Source organism: Rosa chinensis, chromosome 7 (genome assembly GCF_002994745.2).
Source record: "Rosa chinensis cultivar Old Blush chromosome 7, RchiOBHm-V2, whole genome shotgun sequence".
In the NCBI taxonomy this organism is placed as follows: Eukaryota; Viridiplantae; Streptophyta; class Magnoliopsida; order Rosales; family Rosaceae; genus Rosa; species Rosa chinensis.
The window spans coordinates 31921765-31946249 of NC_037094.1; the positions used below are offsets into that span (position 1 = coordinate 31921765).

Consider the following 24485-nt stretch of genomic DNA (forward strand, 5'->3'; position numbering starts at 1 on the left):
TACCGTTAGTGTCGACTAAAATTTTCAATTTTGAGATCCCACTCATTTTCACTCTTAATTTTCTTCTCTTTTTTGACAAGGACTCTTTCATTCCTTCTAGTTTTGGAAGAACAAAACAGCTCATCAAGGAAACCGGCTGCCCAAATAGCCGGTCACTAATAATAATACAAACTTGTTTTTTTCCGGGTCTCCAATAATAATAGAAAACTCGCCACGTCAGCTTTTGTGCTTGACAACTTTCATGCACCCACTTTAACGACCCACGAATTTTCGCCGGGGCAAAAATTTCCAATTTTATTTTCCGTTACGGGGCTGAGGTGTCGGTCGGTGGCACGATCGCAACGTTACCGTCGGCACGTGTGAAACCCATTTGTTTTAATTGGTTGTGCTGATGCCCCCTTTTTAATTCCAAAGCATCTAAATTCCACACACTCTCACTCTCTCTCTCTGCTTAGTTAGGCATCACACAAATCTCAGAAGATTTCAACTGTGGTGGGGGAGAGTGGTGCGGTGTCGTTTTGGCCTTTCTCGCTGTCTCTGTTCCACACCTCTCGACCTGCATTCGTCTCAGATCGAACGCATCCCGGAGCTTCTGCTCCCTCCGTCCTCACCGTTTCTCGGTAAAATTTTCACTTCAATTTCACCTCGTGATTTTACGCGGTGTTTGCTACATCGAGTGGTTGAGATTTTTGAGCTGCGTGTGAATGTAATTCATGGTGAATTGGAGGGTAATTCGCTTGGTTTTAGTGCTTAGAAAGCTTGAGATGTTGTTTGTGCGGCAGGTGTTTGTCGATTGGAGATGAATTTTTGAATGTATTAGTGACATTTCTAATTTGATTTGCTGTAATTAGGGATGAGCTTGTTATAGTAAATTACGTGTTTTACATGTAAATTACTTGTTAAAAGGGTTTGAATTTGGACTTTAAGTTGCACATAGTTGACTCGATCACTACGAAAAGATTTTTTTTTTTTTTTTTCTCTTTTTGTAATCTATAGTAGAATGTGTTGTGTAGTTTTGATGGTAGAAAAGTAAAGTATCGTAGAATGATTCTAGCAAGTAGTTCGGTGAGTGCGTCGGGTCTTGCTTTTGATCTTTTTGATAAGGAATGTAAATTCATTATTGTCTAGCTCAGGTTCTTGCCATAGCATGTGATCTGAACATGTGAAGGAATGTAAATAGAAACTTGTGACCTTCCAACATAAAAAAATTACTTGGTGTACTAGAATGGATGATTCTAATTGCTACGGAAAACTAAAATGCGCACCAATGTTATAACATTTGGTCAGTTTCTTCAATGAGCGTGTTACTGAACTTACTCATTCGGTTCCAGGCATTCTCTTATTTTTCTTGCATTTCCGGCCGCTGGATGTCATCTTTAATTAGAGGGACGCGTTTTAAAGATTGGTGTGCCTGATGAATTGTAGCAGCTTTATTATGCTTGACAAGTGCCACCATGGGCATGTTTTTGGTGAAATGGAGAGGGCTGTGGCTTCTTTACATTCTACTGCTTTATATTACTGTGAACAAAGGCAGAGCTATCAGTCCTGATGGTAATTTGACATCTGTTTTTTTTTTTTTTTTTTAATGTTTTGTACATTTTCTCTTATATTTTGAGTAGTCTGCTGAAGAAGTATCAACTTGCTCATTATCACTATAACAATCAATGTAATTAGCAAATACTGAATTTGCTCTTTTATTTAATCTATGCTATTAGGTTCTGGAGTGTGGTTAGAATTACTAATTAGGATAATAGTCTTTTCTTAATCCAAAATAATTGCCTGTTCTATTATATATGTTAGGAATTCAGATATATTGCATAGTTTGTAAACATATTAATAGACTGGCCAACTAGATTTTTCGAGTGAGGCATATTTGCTTTTACTGCTCAGCTTAGTACATTTTTGCTATTGATCAACGAAGGAGTGGAACATGACATAACCAAAGGAGGAGAACGATGTTCTATTATATATGCTGGGATGTCAGATATATAGCATAAGTTTGCAAACATGTTAATAGTCTGGCCAACTAGATTTTGGAGTGAGCACATTTGCTTTTACTGGTCAACTTATTACATTTTGGCTATTGATCAAACAAAAGTAGTGAGACATGCCATAATCTGTTTTATGTTCAGTTTTCTTTCTATCTTTATTGATTCTATTAGAATGATCAACTTATTATGTGTTGAGTCCTTTTCCTAATTTGTAGGTGAGGCACTTTTAAGCTTCAGGACAGCAGTTGTTAGTTCAGATGGCATCCTTCTTCAGTGGAGACCAGAAGATCCTGATCCATGTAATTGGAAAGGAGTAAAATGTGAAAATAAAACCAAGAAAGTAATCTACTTGTGAGTTTTCAGCATAAGCTCTGATTATGTCTTGAATCACATTCTATGCATTTCAGACATGCACTCGTTTCATGGTATTTAGGTGTAACATAACTTTCTAGTTGTGTATCATAGCTGTAAGGGGCAGTGGGGGTGGCGGGTGGTGGGGGAGGGGATACAGGATTTGGAAGTTCAGTTGGGAATTGGGATGCAGGTTTCTTATGTTCCATATGTTTGTTTTAAATAAACTGTTTTCTTTCCAGTTGAGAATAAACTGTTCCACCATGGTGACCTCCATTTTCTTTTGGAAGAGGATAACCAAGTATGATGTTTAAAACATCCTTTATATGAATCCGGTTTTAACTAAAGATATATTTTCCTCTAGTTAGTAAATTTCATTTTTTTTGTAGACTTTTATAATGGTGGTACTGTATCGTCATTGTTTAAGCGTAATGCATAAGAATGATAAGTGTTATTACAGTTACAAGTTTGTTTCTCATGAATTATTTTGCAGGAGTCTTGCAGGTCATAAATTGAGTGGATTTATACCTCCTGACTTAGGGAAGCTTGATCAGCTAAAGATTTTGTATGTATCCTGGAGAAATATGTTTGCTTTTCTGGTAGTTAGTGTTTATTTGTTATATCAAAATGTGCTCTCTTACTCATGCTGTCTATGATCTGACACGGTGTAGAGCTCTTCATAACAACAACTTCTATGGAACTATTCCTTCAGACCTGGGGAATTGTACACAGCTGCAGCGAATGTAAGTACACCTCCACCAATTTAAAATGTAGAGTGTTCTCATGTTCACTACTAAATGGTGTTTGCTCAGTGTTCCTTTTATTTGTGTTTAGAGATTATTAGATGAAGTTATTTGTCAAAGCAAATTTGTTTAAAAACAGATATGATATTTGACAAAGCAAATTTGTTTAAAAACAGATATGGACTCTTTTGTTCCCTTTTTTCTTTTCCATCACTACTAGAAAGTTGATTACTAGAGGAACTGATGTCTTTGATGCTTCTGGGGTGAATGCTTGATTGATTATCACCCCTTGGAATTTCTATGCCAGCCTAACTAGTTTGATTCCGATTAAACCCTGAGATCATAGACATTAGCTGCAAATAGTGAGTTGTCTTCATCTGTTAATTATCTTATGATAGTTTTAGCTTATTTCAGGTACTATTACAGCTTAATTTGAATTTAAGTCCGTTAATCGCATATTCTTAGAAACTAACATTTCAACACATAGATCATTCAGAGAAAATTGAACTGAAATTTCATCACATGATAATGACAGATTGTATTGTAGATATGATCTGCTATATCTTTTGCATTTGCAATAGAAAACATTAAATAATTCTCTGTATTCATAATTCCGTAGTTTTTGGAGTAATTCTATAGGGTCATGCTGAAAGGTGACTTTTGTTGCTACAGATACTTGCAGGGTAATTACTTGAGCGGATTTATCCCCAGTGATTTGGGAAAGCTTTCTGACCTCCAATACTTGTGAGTTGTTTATAGCATGTTAACCACTGTTTCTTCTTCCTTCCCTTTCCTTCTTCTCATTTATTTATTTACTTTTTATTTTATTTTTTGCATCCTTCACAGCCATTGTCCGAGGGCTGACTTGAAACATTGCATGCAGGATATAAGATATTAGATAAATGTCCTAGGACCAGATTTTTATCATTTAAATGGGACTGATGATTAATTTTTGTCATCAAGTTCTTTGAACAAACTTTGTTTTGTTATCTTGCTTAAATTTTCTGAAATTTTTATGTCTTCATGTTTAAGACCAGATTTTATTATAGTGATCAATAATTTTAATCCACTGAATTGGTTTAGCAAATAAATAGTAGTAGATATTCTTGCCGGCAAAAGATCCTTTCTCTTATCGCAAATCTACAATTTGAAATTAAAATATGAAACTCTAGTACATCACATTATGCAATGAACCTTGTGATTCATCACTGTGAAACTGAAAATACATGGTTGTTAATAATTCAAGATTAGTATTTTTTTAACAAAATGTCATCCTGTTCCGTCTTTCAAAGTAGTAGATATTCTTGTTGGGCTTCTGGCAATGTTCCCTTGTTTCGTGTCTTATGTTATGCTTTTGTTATTTCTTTTTTATATTGTCATTGTTAAAAGGTTATTGAAAAGAAGTTATGCTTATTTGGAAGAAAGAATTTACTAAAAGCAATGATATGGTATGATATCATTGTTTGTTGCTGGGAATGACAACCATTAATTTTCGGATTTTACAAATTATTGTGATGTGAGATTCTTAATAGCCACAGATTGTTATCTTGTTACAAATAAAGTCCAATTCATGAAATCAATTGATTCATAATTCCAGTGCATTTGGTGTTACAATTTGGAACTCATCACTATTCTATCTTTCAATATTACAGAGATATTTCAAGTAACTCTCTGAGTGGAAGTATCCCTCCGTCACTGGGAAAGTTGGATAATATTGTTACTTTGTGAGTAGCCTTATTTTACACTGAAAATGTGGGCTTTATTGAGCATGTGAAATTTAATCTAATATACTTGTTGTTCATAATATTGAATTTCTGTAGCAATGCGTCAAACAATTTTCTGGTTGGACCAATACCGCCCGATGGCATCCTCACGAACTTGCCTGAAAGCTCGTAAGTGCTTCTCATCTTGTAAAGTTTATGTGTTTGGGGTTATCATGAAACTATAGCTCATAATTCGCACTGATTTAGGATCCTGGGGATGCTAGTTCATTTCAAATCTCTTTGTTTTCTTGTTTATCCTTTTTCTTTTGTCGTCCCATAAGATGAAATGCTTCTACAGAGTGGACACGGTAAACTATAAATGTGGAAAGAATTGCTCTCTTATCATTTCCTCCCCACTGTCTACTCAGATAGAATTAATTTGCTAAAGATCCCGAGCTTTCCTCAGTGACTGACCAAAATTTTATTGAACTATTGCAAAGATTTCTGTGTTTAAAAGTGGATTAATACATTTCCCTTCAGGTTTGTTGGAAATCGTGGTTTGTGCGGGAAACAAATCAATGTGGTATGCAAAGATGACAATGGAGGATCTGCTCCAAATTCCCAAACTCCAAACTCAGGTAAGCATCATTGAACGTGAAATAGATGGGTTCAATATTGATAAGCATTCAGAATTTTCTAGGAAAGCGTATGACTTTTGAAGTTGGTGAAGTCCTTGCAAAATTTGCTAGTTTCCCTCCAGAAAATATAAAATGTTTACAACATTAACACCAACCTTTTTTCAATAATCATGACTTAACCTTTGTAGAACAAAGTCAAGGCGGAAGGAAGAAATACTCCGGCCGGCTACTAATTAGTGCCTCAGCAACTGTAGGAGCGCTGCTTCTGGTGGCTCTCATGTGTTTCTGGGGTTGCTTTCTGTATAAGAAGTTTGGTAAACTTGACGGTAAAGGTCTTGCAATGGATGTCAGAGAAGGTACTGTTCTTAGCTACATTCTGGGTTATCATTTGATTGATGTCTACTGTCTCTCAAGTTTCTAGATTTCAACATCTCTACTAACAGACTTGTTTCTTCAGGTGCATCAATTGTTATGTTTCATGGAGATTTGCCATACTCTTCTAAAGACATTATTAAGAAATTAGAGACTTTGAATGAGGAACACATAATTGGTGTTGGGGGTTTTGGAACAGTGTACAAGCTTGCAATGGATGATGGCAATCTATTTGCACTAAAAAGAATTGTAAAGATGAACGAGGGCTTTGATCGTTTTTTTGAAAGGGAGCTAGAAATTCTTGGAAGTATAAAGCATCGCTACTTAGTGAATTTGAGGGGATACTGCAATTCTCCTACATCAAAGTTGTTGATCTATGATTTTCTATCTGGTGGAAGCCTCGATGAAGCTCTTCACGGTGAGATGCTTCTCTGATTTTATCTTTATTGCTTTTGCCATGCTTATATATACATCTGGTCCAGTGGAAATACAGTTTTTGTTTTTTTTGACTTCTTGTCAGATATACATAAATGTTGAAATACTGATACATTGATGCATTGCACAGAAAGATCTGAGCAGCTAGACTGGGATGCACGCTTGAATATTATAATGGGAGCAGCAAAGGGCCTGGCTTACTTGCATCATGATTGCTCACCTAGGATCATACATCGAGATATAAAGTCGAGCAATATTTTACTTGATGGAAATCTTGAGGCACGAGTATCTGACTTTGGACTCGCCAAACTGTTGGAGGACGAAGAATCTCACATTACGACGATTGTTGCTGGAACATTTGGTTATCTGGCTCCAGGTAAGCGAAGTAAATTTGACCAGGCATTGATGTTGAAATATGCCGATATCTCAGTTCTTCAAAAGCTTATATTTTACAAAATGTTGATTGACCAGATCAACAGTAGTGGGAAGACAATAATTATGGGAAAAAAAAAACCTACAGCAAGACAGTATAAGAGAGTAAAATTTTAAAATATATCTTATCAAAAAAGAAAAAGAAAAAAGAAATAGAATGTAGTTTATATGTTACATTTTTATACATCCTGAATTATATGATGTCATTGGCAGAGTATATGCAAAGTGGTAGAGCAACTGAAAAGACTGATGTTTATAGTTTTGGGGTCCTGGTGCTTGAGGTGTTGAGTGGGAAGCGACCGACAGATGCATCATTCATTGAGAAGGGCCTTAACATTGTTGGCTGGGTATGTCTCTTTACCACACACAGTGTCTGTCAGAGTCTTCTCTTATGGTTGTATTGTTTTTGCATGGGTTATCAGAATTTATTTTTTCAGAAATGAGATCAAGCTTGACCTAGAGGTGACATTAAGTGCAAAAGTGCAAATTGTATTCCTTGAAGTTGGCTACAGTACTTGGTTCTGGAAAACTGCCGATACCTATATTATAACGTGTTGTGTGTCTATTTGTTTTTGATAGTGTTGTATGGTTTGTCTGTGTTCTGATATATAGGTAGATTCTTTCTTTGCATGCATTTTCAATTTTAACTGGGCTCTGTTTCAGTAATGTTTCAGAATATTTTGTGGGTCTCTTTATCCAGTAACTATACTTGGAAAATAGACCTCAAGGTGTTGGTGCAGTCAAATGTGCTTGAGCGTTAAAATATTTTTGTTCTTTAATACTGTACCTAATTTAACGGGCCTACAGAACTGAGAAATTTGTATAAATGATGTGGGAAGTCGTGAGTTCGATTCGGAGAAAAAAAAAATTATGTAGGTTTTGAACTGAAGTGTAAATCATTAAAACCACCAAGAACATCTGAGTAAATACATAATCAAGTTTGTTGGCTTGTGATTGTCCATTGAAAGTCAATGTCATTTGATTGCATTTGAGAGGGATTGGAGTTTTAATATTGTTGATCATTATCATTTTCTCTAAACTCGTCCTTGTAAAGGGATGGAGGTCACTAAATGATTCCTTAGAAAAGTGATAAATTTTCTGGCAACTATAGCTCTCTCATTAGTTCCACTCAAAAGGAATGAGGTGAAAGAGGAGAGTATAAAAACTGCAATTCTATCAAGGGAAAAGTGGATAAAAAACCCTGAAGTCTGGAATTAACTACAATAGGAGAGGTGCTGGAATAGGAAGGGCGAAGGAAGAAATGGCTGATGTAGATAGTTAACTTCAGGTGTTTGGGAATTAGAAGGAAGAAGGACCATTAAGATGCTGATAATGATATGTGAGGATGACATATTTCTTGTACTGGGGATGGCTGACTGGAGGGATGGGCGTTGTTAAGTTTGTTTGAAAGAAAGCTAAAATTTTCGGTGGGAGAGAAATATGATCTTTGAGGGAGAATTAAGGGAGTAGCTGTGGAGGAGCTTTCGGAAACTACTGGCAATGAATTAGGACATGCTTTACACTCTGTTTTGACACATTATGTACACTTTGGGGATGATCTTCTAATTATAATGGGACCTTATGGTTATACAATTCGTTTATGCATGTGCAATTTAATTAGGCTTTTATGTGAACTGCTTGGAATGCCCTTGAGAATTTGAGAAGTTTCTGCTTTTTGTAGAGTTTTTCCTCATGAGACTGAAGGTCTTAGGAAGCATAACTTATGATAACATTTAAGACCATAATCCAAGGTGTTCTTGCAAGAACCTCTTCTAATCTATTTATTTATTAACACGCTTTGCAGTTAAATTTTCTGGTCACCGAGGATAGGCAAAGAGACATTGTTGATCCGCAGTGTGAAGGAGTGCAAGCTGAAAGCCTTGATGCCTTGCTCTCCGTTGCCATACAATGTGTTTCTTCAAGTCCAGAAGACCGACCCACCATGCACAGGGTGGTCCAGCTGCTTGAATCTGAGGTTATGACACCATGCCCCAGTGACTTCTATGATTCCAACTCTGATTAACCTTTGTGTGGATGTGGAAAGTTGGGATTTGCATATACATCGCACAAAACTGCAAAAAGTTAGGGGGTCAGAATCTGCAAAGGTACAGTGTCCATTTCATTCGTTCAATTTTTTTCTGCATAGTGACATTTACAAATGACCTGCACCATCTACATGGCCTTTGTTCCAGCAATTTATTGATCATCAATGAGATTCTGGCCTTCTGGGTGCAATTTGCTCCCTTTGTTCTCATTTTGGATGAGCGCTTCCAACTCTTCTTTCTCCATGTGGATGAAAATTCCTCGTGGTTGAGTCTTTTATCCCTTGTTCTCTTTTGTTGTTGCAAGTCCACTTGCCTTTTTGTTCCTCCCTACATTAAGTGTATATGATATTGATCTAAATTGAAAGGTGGCCTCTCCACAAGTGATTCTTGTTGATGCCATTTTGTAAAATATGATTTTATGACAATAATCAGTTAGATGAATATATAGCAGTAGAGTCTGCGGCCGTTATGTTTTCTATTTTGTAATGTTACATTCTCCCCCATACAAATTCGAATCTTAATTCTGCTTTCTGATAGAATAAATTAAAAGGAATCTTGTATTATAATATGTCAAAGAATTTCTTTTGGTAAATACTTGTCAACCAGGCCAAGCCCTTGCATTTTGTATCAGAAAGGATATATCTAACAAATAGCATTTGGTACCGAATATTTTGGTCATGAATTCATTCTGGGAATGGTTAGTGAAACCATAGCAAGGATTGCCAAGGCACGTTGGGGTGTTGATGTTAGGTCAGTGAGTAACCAAAATTTGCAATCCTTAAAAACCATTCCTATGAATTGGTTTTGTGACGAGTACTGACCATAGTTTATACATGCCTATTTCCAGTGCATTGAAAAAGTAGTTAAGTGAATGAAGTTTCCAATAGTAATCAATATATAGATTGTATCCATTCTGATTTGAGTCGAGATCTTTGGGCTTTTGCCGACGCTTGTGACAATATATTAGAAAATTTATACACCCATAGGGCACAGCAAGAGGGGGTTTTTGTAATTAATCCAAGATGATATTATTATATTTAACATCCCCCACTCGGATTCTAGTGTACCATGTGATTGACATTGCCATATGGTGGCTCAGGCCAATAGGATTGAGTTATATTCGTAAGCCTCAATGCATGAAGTTGTGACGTGAACCAATGAAAATAGACTGAAACTCGACTAGAATATGGGAATATCCGTGTATTAATTGCAACAACATATTTGAGGAGCAACTAAATTGGTGGTGCCCTTTTCAATTTTCATTTGGAATGCATAGAACAGTCATAATTAAGAGAAGTTTGTAACACGACAGTTTTCCTTACAAAACCAAGATTTAGAAATACTAGATCATTGAGAAAAGTTAGCTAACTATTTCAATTGGCAAACTTCAAAACCACAAATGGATGGATCAAGAAAATGAATTTTTTCTGTTGAGAATATATCTAGTGAACCAGGCAGGCTCTGACTTGGTAAGGAGGCGAACCATGTATAGAGAAAAGAAATGTAGAAAGAAACTTGGTACAAGATGTTAATATAATACATGAACTGTTATTTATAGTAGACATGGATCATATATGAGCTAATCACTATGCTTTATATGACTTTCAGGGACTAAGACTACTCAAGCTTCTTCAAATTCAGCTCTCTGATGGCCTTGAATTATATTTCTTACAGACTCTCTAAATGGTGCAAGCTATTGTTCTAAGCAAATTGACATTGCTTATGGAACAAGAGATTGCTTAGAACTTGTGTTCTGCATATACACTTAATTTATGTAATTAATCTAAGTTTAGACTATAATATAAGCTTATGATATAATTCATTTTAAGACAAGCTTATTTGTTATTTAAATTCAAATCAAGTTGCAGTTGAAAGGGCAATTAAGGTTTTGCTAAGCAGTTGAGGAATTGTGGCAGTTTCTTTATGGATGAAATTGATTTGTAAGTCTGCTATACATATATCATATTGGTCCCTTCTGATGCACGTGTGGTTCTTGTTTTAGTCCCATATACTAAGAGAACATAAGGGTGAAATCAGGTGAAGGCTATCATGGACAATGGAAGTGCATTGAGTAAGTTTTTGTATCATGTTCTTATGTTCTTGTTTTCTGGAGACTTAGGATTGATACAACATCTACAATCCCAACAATAAAATATATGTTTTGTTGTAATACAGTAATTATATTAACATGATTTGATCTAGTATTGGTTTTAGTTTAAGTGATTTAGATTGAGTGCGCGCGCACACACACACACACACATATAATCTAACAATTGGTATCAGAGCAGCCATACATATATAGATCAATTACATGTACGTTGAAGGAACTAACTGCATTAAAATTATGAATTCTGGGAATTTAATTGCTTTAATCCGCATCAAGTGATTCATATAATTTTGGTATATTCATGATCACAGTAACTTGATCTGGAAATATGCATTAATTTTATGAAATTTATGTATTCTTATACACTGATTCATCAAAATATATACATGAGGTCTACATGTTTATGACTGAAATGTCAAGATTTGAAGTTCCACATTCAAACTCATATCAGATTCATATTAAATATATATATATATATATATATATATATATATATTCATTCATCTGTTATTTAATTTTGTGATAATTGATGTATGATCATGCCAATGTTATGGCTGATGTTAACATAAATGCATCATGTGCTGCCAAAGTAGCCTAAGAATGCATTAAATGGAATTATCTGCATCATTCTGTTAATCTTTTGAACATATGTGCTGTCAAAGTGGCTTTATGTCAAAAGAAAAGATGTCAAAATTCTATTATTAAAGTTGCAGGTTTTGAAACTTAAAATTAAATTTGTACTGATTTTCAAAGAAATGCAGTTACATTTGGTTTTAAACCTGTTATATATATGTATGTATATATATATATGGAGTGAATGAATATTCATATATCAATAGAGATTAGTACACCACAAAGGTTGTCAAAGTCTTGAAATTGATAAATCGTCATGTTGCTACATATATACTGACAGGACCCGCCCCGAAATTCACCCTGAAATCCGAGGTGGCCCTGTGGGGCCCACCTTAGGGATAACTCTACCAAAAATTCGGCAGAGTCACCTCTAAAATGGACTACCCAAAAACCTGTAAAACACAAACACTTCAAGCAAACAAACCTTATACTCCTGGAGCCACCCTGCTCCCAATTACCAACAACTCTACTTTCAGAAAACACAAAACACAAAACTCAACAATACTAATCCCAAAGGTTATCAGAGCAATACTACTATACACAGGGATATAAAAAGAAGAGTAAAGGATCAAAGGATCCTACACTGCGGAAGTAGTGACAACTATGCCTCAAATGTCATGTACGCCCGACCTACACTAATTCGCCTGCAAACTGGGCATTAAAAACCGAAAGGCCCAGGGGAAAGTAGACAAAAAACGTTAGCGTGAGTGGACAAAAATAAACAATTTAAAAGAAGAATTTCATACTTTCCCACATTTATTTCGTTAAAAACCGATGCATGCAACAATTAGAAAAACACATTTAGCTTCAAATCCAAGAATTTCAAAACGATAAACCGACTAGCCTCGCTAGTCACAACATTCGAAAAGATATATCGTAAAACTGAAATCTCGTTTCTCAAGAAGATAAGACTAGCCCCGCTAGTCAAGCACAATAAGATATGGGGAAGAATTATCACCATATGAAAGAAGGGAGCCTCCCAGGCTCGGGTCGGAGTGTCCCACACTCTGGAGCATCCCATGCTCTGCTCTACTCACCCGCGAACACATAGTAAGCAGGGAGGAGTACTAATAAGGCTCGACTACACCCACGTGAGGAGGAGAACTAAATGACGACCCATGTATGGCGGGTAAAAACCATTCAAATCCAGTAAATCTATAAGGCTTCCCCATAAGTCCCGCAAATAAAGAAAACACACGTACGATTCCCAACCGTACCCGGAAATTCTAGTAAAAAGTCTCATAAATCAACAGCGTGTCCCACACGCTAAAAGAATAATTAGGTCATCATCCAGGCATTCCCAATGCCAAAACCGAAAGTCGAATAAATAAATAAGAAATAACTTCATCGAAATCCCATTTCGAAAATCTTTCCAAAAATCTCAAATCAATGAATAGAGAGATACTTAATTCCGGAAATCACCTCGGAAATAATTTGTCGAAAATCATGCTTTCAAATAAAAGTCATATATCAGAGATACTTATCGAAGGCTCAAAATCCATTTCCGAAATTAAATCATAAATCCAAATCCGAAACTCATGAAAAATCAATGTCAAATTATAATCCAAGACAAAATATCATGCTCGATAAATAAAATGATAATTAAATTAATCAATAATTTCAAGATAAATGCATGCATCATTATTTAAACAAAAGTCCACTCACAGTACTATTGGGCGACCACGCAAACGAGTTCCTTCATTTAACCGTAGCTCGCGGCATTGCCCTGTACACAATTATATTTCCGTAAACGGCAATCCGATAAAATAATTACGAACCTAAACGAAACCTGAAAATCCCTATCTCCATTACTTATCAAATTCAACCCAAATCTCTCCCACAACACCAATTCCTCAATTAACATATTCCACAATGAAAACGAGGGAAATCCAACGGCCGGATTTTCAACAATTTAATCACAAAACTTCAAACTTCAGAAATTCACAAATAATTCCAAACTCCTCCATAATTCACCAAACTTCACATACAAGCTCTACAACATATATACAATTTAATGGGCTAAAAACTGGAATTAAAACACTGCCCTACACGCCTCCACGCGCCACCAATAGTGGCAACGCGTGGGCCCCACGCGCCACCGGCAACCACCTCCGATGGCCACCAAAATTTGGCAGCACCATCTACTCAACAAACCCAACCTCTTTCTCAACTACAACAAGTTCCAATTTTACCTGGAAGAGCTCCAATTTGGCCGGTGAAAAATTTCCAGAAAATTCAAGAACCCTAGGATTTGAAATTTCTTCGATTCGACCTCCACACTGCAAATCGTGGCTCAAGGCTAGGGGGGAAATGATCCTTGGCAAAAACCGCACCTTCGACGCCGGTTTGGTGACCGGAGACGGCCGGAATCGGAAGATATCGCCGGAAATAACAAACTGCTACAGTAATATTCTTGGCTTGAATTCGAGCTTCTCCGGCCAAATCACGACGACCCACGACCACAGGCGTATAGGAGAGGAAGAGAGGAGTCGACTGTCACCCTGGGCTCGCCGATTGGTGGCCGGACGGCGGCAAAACGAAGGGGAGAAGGAGAGAGGCCGACGCGGGGGAAAGAGGGAGAGGAAGAGAGAGAAAGTCGGGGTAGGTTTCCATTTCTGGAAACCTACCACAGTAACTTTCTATATATATAGAAAGTTACTGTGAATAGTAACTTCCACATTTTAAGGCATAACTTTCGCATATGAATTCCGATTTTTACGTACCACATATCCACGCGCTCGGTTTAACGTCCTCTACAACTTTCATGAAGAACATTTTCTCAAATTTTGACCCGAACAAAAAGTCAACTTTTAGGGCCACTAAAAGTGCTGAAATGACAATAAAAGTGAAAGTAAATGTCGTTTACCGTCCTAATGATTAGTAAATCAGTAAATTCTGGTTCAGGACGTTACATATACACTACATTATATATATTTGGGACATTCAGTTTATTCTGGTATTAAGTTACACTAGATTAATCTTTTGATCATTTCACATGTAGCTATGCACTTTCCAATAAGTATCAATCAGATTGAGCTTCTGAATGGCTCAAACTTTAAGAAATGGAAAGGAGACATAGAGTTGAATATGACGATATTGGATTATGACCTGTTAAACAGCGACAAGTGTGGCCCGTGGCCCACTATTGTACTGATACTGTCCCAACTTAACCATATTTTAGGTGTTGGGTTTTAATTACAAAAGGCCTTGGTACAATTGAGTTTGATCCACCCACTTATAAGTTATATTTTATTTGTCACTTTTCCAATATGAGATCTTTCCTCTCCAACACGCCCCCTCACGTGCAACCTAACTCTAGGTCTGCACGTGAAATTAATTAATCCAATTCTCACTTTGGAAATTGGGACACAAACCTCATATCAGAGACTTGGCCAATACAATCCAAGGCCCACATCTGACACTTGGTAATAATCCAACCAGAATATTCCGATGACAATATAAGAAACCCAAATTTGGGCCCATGATAATTGGAGACGCAATTAGAGAGGGACCCGCTCTGATACCATGTTAAACAGCGACAAGCGTGGCCCCTGGCCCACCATTGTTCCGGTACTGTCCCAACTTAACCACTTGTTAGTGTTGGGTTTTAATTACAAAAAGTCTCCGTACAATTGGGTGTGATCCACCCACTTATAAGTTATATTTTATTTATCACTTTTCCAATATGAGATCTTTCCTCTCCAACATGACCATGTGTTGAAAGAAGATCCTCCAGCAGCATTAACTGGGAATTCTAGTAGAGATGCAAGAGAGAAATATGACAAATGGTACAAGCATAACACGATGGCATTGATCATGATCAAGAAAAGCATGCATGAGAATGTGAAGGGCAGTATACCTGATTCAGAATTGGCTAAGGAGTTCTTCAATTCTATTGCAGAAAAGTTCAAAATTTCTGACAAAGCTGAAGCGCAAAACCTGTAAGAATGAAGTTCAATGGCAAGCCCAGTTTTAGAGAATACATTATGAGAGGTTTAGATATTGCTACAAGACTCAAAGGACTGAATATGGCAATTGATGACTCATTTCTTGTGTACATGATTCTGGACTCACTCCCAAATGAATATTCTCAACTCAAGATGTGATGCCCCGGAAATTAGTAATTATTTTTCGAGGATTTTCAGGAATTTAATTAGTGGTTATTGGACTGTTTCGTGGCTCGTGGATGGAGCGGAAGTGTTTCGGACGAATTTTTATTCGGAAAGTATGACTTTAGGGGGGTTGCTAAGGTTGACCTTGGATACGTTGAGATTCTCCTAAAACTTCCTTCATGAAAGTTGTAGAGTGCGTCGATACGAGTTCGCGGACATGTGGAATGCGAAAATCGGTGTTCATAAGTGAAAGTTATGAGCATTTGAAGTTTTGGGAAAGTTCTATAAATAGGAGTTTCCATTTTCGGAAACTTACTATTTCCATTTTCCATTTTCCTTTTTCCGGAAACCAGAAACGCTCCGTTCTCTCTCCTCACCCGTGACTGACCCGACCCGAACCCAGAAACCAGACCCGGCTTTTCCGGCGAGCTCCGGCGGTCTCCGACGACAAAACTTTCCAGATCGGTTTGTCGTTGCCATCCGCTCCTCCTTGTGGTGCCCTCTAGCGGCGATTTGTGGTGGTGATGGCGCTAGAAGGTGGCAGAGTCTGGTGTATTTGGAGCTTTCTGAAAACGCAGCTCTGGCGACTTCGTGGCTTCATGCTTCCTTGGTTGAGTTCAGAGAAGGCTTCCTGATCGATCTGTGGTGGTTGTTTGGATCGATTTACGTGGAAATCGGTTCAACTCGGATTGAGCAAAAATCCAAAGTTGTGAGGTAGTTTTCGACCCTTTATGCTTGTTTTCTGACTTCGAGCTAGTTATGAAAATTCACAAGCATGCTTAGATGAACAGCTTTGATGTTGGGAGTTTTGTGAAATATTGAGTTTTGGCCTGTGGCGTTGCGCCACTGCCTGTGGCTTTGTTCTTGTGGCTTTCTGGCCATGTAGGGAACTGTTTTTGGTATTATATATGTTCTACTCGTTGATACGAGCGTTTCGATATATAATATGCAAATTTTGGAGTTCGTATGGATTTGTTATGATTTTTACGGTTTCATACCGGTCGATTTATTTGTTCCGTGAGGATTTGAGCTTCCGATCGACTTGTGGTTGAGACATATCGTTCGTGGAAGTATTCCGGAGACTTTGGGAGGTCTCGGATGTGGTTAACCCTCGATTGGCTTCACTTTGGGAATTTTGGTTCGATTTAGGGTTTCGAACGTTATTCCTTGTGTTTCAGTGACTGAATCAAGGCTGTACTTTCCGTAGGTGCTTGACGAAGTATCCTTGGACGGTTGTTTTGTGGATTGGCTACTTTGTGCTATATTGAAGACGCAACGGGAGTTTCGAGGTGAGTAATCTCACAAGGTTCATTAATGAACGGAATTACCTTTATCGTTTTGAGAGTTATTGATTTAACTGCAAACTATAGTTGGTATTAGTAGGCATTCCTGAGCGGATGACTACGTATATATCTATTTACGTGAAATATATATGTTTTGGTGGGTTTGTGGATTTATGAAAACAATATGCCTGAATGGTGCTTTTTATTATTTTGGGTTGTGGCTTTTTGGAAAACAAATGATTGTGGAATTGTTGATTCGATTTGTTTTGAAAAGCGTTGAGATTTGTGTATGAAAACAATATGCATGGAATGATGCTTTTTATTGTTTTATGTTATGGCTTTTCAGAAAACAATGATTATGGAAATGTTGATTTCGATTGTTTTGAAAAGCGTTGCGATTTGTGTAACATTTTGAGTCATACGCGACTTCTTTAAATGTTTTGCTCTATGGAACTGTGTGGCCCGAGGAGTGAAGGTCTATGACCTTTGGCAGAATATCAGGTAATCACGTCTTTGGCCGGACGAGTGGTTACGTTTCAGTTAGAGCTCTAATCTGTCTGCCACTGTAATTCATGGGGTAACGGTGCGAGGTTATATCTAACTCATGAGATTACGTGTTTTTAAGGAACAAGGTGTGAGTTGCTTCCTTATTAACGGTTTTTACAGGGACAAGGTGTGAGTTGTTTTCCTTATTAACGATTGATAGAAATCAAGATGTGAGTTGCTTTCTATGTTGTGTTTTTAAGGAACAAGGTGTGAGTTGCTTCCTTATTAACGGTTTTTAAGGGGACAAGGTGTGAGTTGTTTTCCTTATTAATGATTGATAGAAATCAAGGTGTGAGTTGCTTTCGATTGATAGAAATCAAGCTGTGGGAAATGGGAAATCAAGGCGTGAGTTGCTTTCCTTATTTCGTGATTTGAGTAAGGAATCAGGGAGTGAGTTGTTTCCTTAGTTTTGGTGTGAGTTGATTTGTGTGGTTTTGAGTTACTCATATAGGCTGCAAAAGCTTACTGGGTTTGTTGTGTGACAACCCGGTACACTATTCAAACGGTGTAGGGGTTAATCCTGTAGGTCAGGGTAATCGTGACTGAAGTTGAGGTAGCTTGTTGGCAGCAGAACAGGTAGTAAGCAATTTTGGTTGGTTTTGCCATTGTTATGACTTCCGCTATGTAGTAAACTCTGAGAAGCATTTACGTTTTATTTTATTGTTGGCAATTTAATTCGTAAGCTTATGCAATATATGACTCTGTGGGCGGGTCAATATTGACATAGTGGGTTCAAGGCATCAATACGTATGTAGTTTAAAAAGGAAAAAGTTTCCAGGTGCTTGGTATTGATGGTTGAACGATCACGCATATGTAATTATGGGATTATATATCGATTTTTATTTGTGATAAAAATCAGGGGCGTGACACAAGACATTGTACAAGACTCAGAAGGAGAAATGGAGTATAAATGAGTTGATTTCACTGTGCGTAGAAGTTGAATATGAAATGAAGAAGCAAGGAGCAGAAGTGGTTATGAATCTGATGTCCAAAATCAAGTACAAGAAGAAATTTGGCAACAGCAAGAACAAACCTGATCATGATAAAATGAAAAACAAACATGCAGGTGGCATTAACTGTTTCTTTTGCAAGAAACTTGATCACTTTAAGAAAGATTGTGAAGGTTTCAAAGCTTGGCTGAAAAAGAAAGGTAGTTTTGTTTCAAAATTTGTTTTCAATTTTGAGTCAAATGCTTTTGTAAATAACAACTCTTGGTGGTTTGACACTTATTGCCCTATTCATATTGTCAATTCATTACAGGGATTGTCAGAGATTTCAATCCCAAGAAAGAATAAGACAAGGGTGTGTACTGGAAGTGGCCAAAGAGTGGCTGTGAAGGCTGTAGGAATTGTCAAACTCAAGTTTAGGAATAATTATGTATTAGTATTGAACAATGTCTATTGTATTCCTAGTATAAGTAGCAATTTGATTTCTGGTTCCTCATTTGTAGCAAATAATAGTTTTAGCTTTTCAAGTAATAATAAAGTTATGAATTTCTATTATGATTCCAAGTGTCTTGGTGATGCAAATCTTGTGAATGGTTACTGGTGTGCAAATTGTGAAAATGTTTTGATTGAAACGGTACAACAAGAAAATTTTTCTTTTAAGCAAATTAGGTTCAAAAAGAAAATTTTGTGATGCATCATCCTTTCTGTGGTATAAAAGATTAGGTCATATCTCAAAACAAAGATTGCAATAACTTGTGAAATAAGGTATTTTACCTGCCTTAGACTTTACAGATTTTGAAACATGTGTTGATTGCTTGAAAGGCAAGATGACAAATGCTAGGAAAACAGGTTCAAAGAGAAGTGAACAAGTGCTTGATTTAATTTACATAGATATTTGTGGTCCTTTTCCAGTTAATAGAATTTGTGGAAATTGTTATTTCATAACCTTCATAGATGATTTTTCAAGATTTTGTTACATTTACTTAATTTTAGAAAAGTCACAAGCTTTGAAATTTTTCAAAATCTATAAGGCTGAGGTTGAAAAACAAATTGGAAAATTGATTAAGTCTATCAGATAAGATAGGGGAGGTGAATATTTTGGCAGGTATACAGATTAAGGACAACACAAAGGTCCTTTTGCATTGTAATTGCAGGAAAGTGGAATAGTGGCTTAATACACTACTCCATATAACCCACAGTAGGATGGAATATCAGAAAGGAGGAATAGAACCTTGAGCAATATGGTGAGAAGCATGATGTAAGGTCTGCATAACCAAAATTTCTGTGGGGAGAAGCTTTGCAATAGAACTCCAAGCAAGGCTGTACTGAAAACTCCTTTTGAATTGTGGTGTGATTACAAGCCTAGTTTTTACCATTTCTATGTGTGGGACTGTAATGCAGAAGTGAGAGTTCATAATGTGGGTGGAAAGCTTGATTCTCCATCTGTAAGTGGTTATTTCATTGGCTATTGTGAAAAATTAAACGACTTCAAATTTTATTGCCCAAACAGAAGCATAAGGATTGTGGATTCACATAGAGCCATATTTTATGATGAACTATTTGACAACAATGCAAGAAAAGATGCAGAAAAAGAAATGGTAGCAATGCATAATAGCAACAAAGCCTTTAAAGAATGGTTTGTGTACCAGGATTGCAATGCCTCATCAATCCTAAACCAGGACTGCAACAACAATTCAGTTCCAAAAAATGAAGTACCTTTGAATCCTATTCCAGAAAATCAAGAATATGATATTGTAACACACCAAGTTGAAGAGATAGTGTAGAATGATATTGAGAATGCTGATGCAGCCACAGTTGCTCAAAAGGAACAAAGTATAAATATTGAAGTGCAAGTTTAGCAAGTTGAACAACAAAATGAGATAAATGCAGCACCAAATGTAGAAGTGTCTCAACCTGTAGTCTTGAGAAAATCTACAAGAACTAGAAAATGTGTCATATCAGATGATTACAAGCTATACTTGACTATTAAAAAAACTGACCTAGGAGATGAACATGATCCCATATCAGTTGCAGAAGCTATGCAATATGTAAATAGTGCAAAATGGAGGTTGGCAATGGAGGATGAGCTCCACAGCATGGCACAAAAATGGTGTGTGGACTTTGGTTGATAAACCATGCAATGCTAAGATTATAGGATGTAAATGGGTGTTTAAGACAACAAGGGATGCAGATGGCAAAGTAGAGAGATACAAAGCCAGGTTGGTGGCTGAGGGCTACAATCAAAAGGAAGGAATTGATTATAATGAGACTTTCTCTCCAGTCTCAACCAAAGATGCATTCAGAGTTGTCATGGCCCTAGTAGCACACTTTGATCTTGAGTTACACCAGATGGATGTCAAGATTGCATTTTTGAATGGTGATTTGCATGAAGAAATTTATATGTTGCAGTCAGATGGTTTTGCAGAAGATGAAAGCAAGGTTTGCAAGCTCAAGAAATCAATATATGGTCTTAAGCAAGCTTCCAGGCAATAGTACCTCAAATTTGATAAGGTAATCATTCAATTTGGATTTATGGAAAATAAATTAGATGAGTGTATTTATCTTGAGACCAGTGTGAGCAATTTTATTTTGCTCATTCTATTTGTTGATGATATTTTACTTGCAAGCAGTAACATTTGCTTGTTGAAAGAAACAAAAGCCTTTCTGTTGAGTCAGTTTGACATGAAAGACATGGGAGAAGCACACTATGTGATTGAGATAACCAGAAATAGAAAGCAATATGCCTTAGGTTTATCTCAAAAAAATTATGTGGACAAGATATTGCAGAGATTTGGCATGCAAGGTTGTAAATCAGGTGATGCAGCAATATCTAAAGGAGATAGGCTACACAAGGGACAGTCTCCTAAGAATGTGTTGGAAGCAGAAAGCATGAAAAATGTGCCATATGCAAGATTGGTGGGGAGCTTGACGTATGCTCAAATTTGTACAAGGCCTGACATATCATTTGCAGTAAATATGCTTTCAAGGTTTTCCATCAAGTGCAGGCCATGAACATTGGATAGCAGGAAAGAAGGTATTGAGGTATCTAAAGAAGACTAAAAATCATATGTTGATTTACAGAAAGATTGATGAGCAAGAACTTAAGTTGGAGGCCTACACAGATGCATCTTACAAATCAGATATGGATGATTTGAAGTCAACATCAGGTTACATCTTTCTTCTAGCAGGTGGAGCTATTTTTTGGAAAACTGCAAAACAGACATTGACAGCAACATCAACTTTTCAAGCTGAGTATATTGTTATTTTTGAAGCAACATGACATCATTGTGGTTGAGAAATTTTATTTCTCATTTGAAGTTAATAAGTTTTGTAGAAAGACCTATGGTGATTTACTGTTATAATTACTATAACAAAAAGAGTATTTTACTGCGTAAAATTTACGGCGTGCATACATGCGTGCCGTAAAAATTGGTCATTTACAGCGCGCAACAAATGCGTGCCGTAAATGTTATATTACATAGACTTATTTACGGCGCGCATTTAAAGCCCGACGTAAATATAAGATTACATAGAGTTATTTACGGAGTGCTTTAGATGCGCGCCGTAAATGAGGTTGATCTATTTACGGCGTGCTACCAAAGCATGCCGTAAATGTCGTATAACATAGACCCATTTACGGCATGCTTTGGATGAGCGCCGTAAATGGGATTGAGACTTAATTGTGTTGCCTGCCTATTTTTTCGGCCAAAACTTAAACTTCCCACTTTTTTTGTTTTTGAATTGAAAGGGAAGTTCCACTCGATTTCATAACCTCTCGATCTGCTCTCAGACGATCACAGCTCCCCATGTCTCTCACGAAATCTCCCTCCTCTTCATCCTTAATTACCCACATAGCTAAAAGCATCAGTCGGTGTCGAAGTCGAAGTCGAAGTCGAAGTCGAAGCCTATCCTCCAGCAATTCCGGTGGGTAGATCAATGAATTAAAAAGCGCGCCTCAAGCTCAAAAGACTGAAATCAGGCATGAAATTGAGTGGGTTTCGATGGATAGGCGATGAGGCTGTTGAGGCGTTGAACAAGGCGTGCAAGGCGTTGAAGGTGATGCACAAGGCGCCAAAGGCCCAGGCGCAGCAACAAAAGAGAAACAACGTCGTTTTGAAACGATTGTGGTTTAAAGGCTCTCTAGGTCGCTGCGAGTGTGAGAGCCGAGTTCAATATGAAGGTAGGAGTTCGAGGCAGGTAGCAAATTCGATCCCTAACCTAGAGTTTGAGTTAGGAGTTCGATTTCGATTCGCAACAGTCAATTTGAAGGAATTGGAGTCTTAATCTGAAGGTATCGATTTCAACACACTCTCTCTGTCTCTCTGTCTCTCTCTCTCTCGATTTGAATCTGAATCTGAATCTCTAGAGTAGTTAGTGTTGAATATTGTTTTAATCTTGATATTTGACATATTTTAGTCTTTTGTGAGTAAATTAGTTGATTAAGATGTTGGATACTTGGATTCTTTGGTCGATTGCATTGACATATTGTCTCTTCATTTTACAGATGTTCCTGTTGCAGTCCGGGTCGAGAGTCTTCACTATTTTTCTTATATGTTATTTGGAGACTTTGAAGAAAATAATAGAATTTTAGTAGGTACTGTGTTAAATATATGTTTATTATTGTGAAAGCTTCAATAATTATCGGGAAAAGCTTCAATCATTTTAGCAGGTGTTGTGTTAATTATATGTTGATCATAAAGATTGAAGCTTTACTAGAGTCTGGTAATTGAAGGGTATTACTGTGTAGTTTATGGGCTAAAAGATCAATTTTTGACTGAAAGTTTTGTAATTTAATGTTATTTTGTAGTACTGCCATTTTACCCAAAGAACAATGACATTTACATCTATACTCTGATGCAATCTAAATGGGAAAAGGTGCATGTTCTTCATAAGGTACTGCATTTCACACTCATTGGCTTGCAATAATAGTTGTCGAAAACCAATTATAATGTGATATTTCAATATAAACTTGAGAGAGATGCAACTTGGGTTACTGAGTTTTGGTCAAAACAATTAGAAAGCAGTTATTAGGATTACTTGGAGGTGTCAAGCACTTTCTCCCTGTAATATGATACTAGCTAAGTGATACACATTTGATGGCTTCCTGGAATGTTCTGCCCTCCAACTTATGAAAAGTATTATGTCTGATGTGTTGTTAGGAAAAGTGAAACCGTTTAAAGTTAGAATTTGAAAATGATGTGTATACGTATTTGTGGGTTTTGATGGGTACATTTGTTTTTCCATACTCTTGATATATATTTGTACATACTTACTAGGAGTATCGAGAGCAAAATATTTATCTCAGATATACTGCATGTATATCAACAATGGAAACTTGGAGCATTGACTTCATGGAGGTATGCGTCACCATAGATATCTCACTTTTCCTTTGATGCCAAGGTGTTGTTCTTATTTAACAAGATATACTTTTTGCAGCCTTACTTATTTACAGAAGGTCATTGAACCAAAGGTGATACATTGAGACATTAAGCAAAGGTTTCTTCTTGGCCACTAAGCACTTTGTAGTACCTTTCAAATTTTCTACGATCAGCCATCCCAAGATATATTCTGTAAGTCTGTTTTTAGTCTCTGCTAATTGGTATCCTCTTTTTAGAAACTTTGCTTTTGGATTACTTTGAACAACCCTATATGTTCTATTGTGGTCATGGTTGATTATTGTTTGCATTTCAGTTTTGAATTGGGCATGCCTTTTGGGAGTTATTTTGGGCCTTTGGTTGCTTAGCATTGTGTGAGTTACCCAGTTATTGTTGTTTTCTTTGAAATAAGTACTGTTATGTATGTTTATGTTGTAAACCTTTATATTGCTCTTAGTTTCTTCGATTAGATAGTCAAATCATCAGGTGGAATGTAAAAAGTATTGTTGAGGGCCAATGGAAGTGTACAGAGAAGTGTGACATTTAATCTGAATTAAAAGCAAAAGATCTACTAAATTTTCTGTTGTTTATTGGGTTATTTGGTGATTAAGAGCTGTACAAACTATTTAGAGTTGTGGATTTAGTTTTGGAATGGAAAAGTTGAAGGTTGTGGTTAATGGTCATAGTTATATATGAACAAATTGCTCTAGCTACGTGAACTAGGTGTGTGCACAAGTCCAACCACATTAGATTTTGAATGAGTATGTAGTTG

The 24485-nt window shown here is 36.8% G+C and overlaps 1 protein-coding gene across 2 annotated transcripts; it reads left to right on the forward strand.

Moving 5' to 3' along the window:
• The first annotated feature begins 416 nt into the window (after nt 1-416).
• Nucleotides 417-9188, forward strand: LOC112177205 (LRR receptor-like serine/threonine-protein kinase FEI 2). 2 transcript variants are annotated; one of them, XR_002927309.2, is made up of 15 exons: nt 417-620; nt 1332-1551; nt 2207-2342; nt 2836-2907; nt 3014-3085; nt 3758-3829; nt 4738-4809; nt 4906-4977; nt 5329-5426; nt 5615-5782; nt 5884-6216; nt 6364-6609; nt 6879-7012; nt 8470-8770; nt 8858-9188. XR_002927309.2 is itself a non-coding variant. In XM_024315466.2 (14 exons), the coding sequence occupies exons 2-14, from the start codon at nt 1455-1457 to the stop codon at nt 8686-8688; spliced, it is 1791 nt and encodes a 596-aa protein (XP_024171234.1). In that variant the 5' UTR covers nt 417-620; nt 1332-1454; the 3' UTR covers nt 8689-9188. The 2 variants fall into 2 exon arrangements, 1 of the variants encoding a protein (XP_024171234.1); XM_024315466.2 differs by having other exon boundaries at nt 8470-9188.
• The last annotated feature ends 15297 nt before the right edge of the window (nt 9189-24485 follow it).

Excerpts from the sequence above, each read along its gene's own strand:
- LOC112177205 (XM_024315466.2), top strand. The coding sequence starts at position 1,455 with ATGGGCATGTTTTTGGTGAAATGGAGAGGGCTGTGGCTTCTTTACATT. Across the intron at positions 5,783-5,883 it reads TGCAATGGATGTCAGAGAAG|GTGCATCAATTGTTATGTTT; the intron begins GTACTGTTCTTA and ends TTGTTTCTTCAG. Across the intron at positions 6,217-6,363 it reads CCTCGATGAAGCTCTTCACG|AAAGATCTGAGCAGCTAGAC; the intron begins GTGAGATGCTTC and ends TGCATTGCACAG.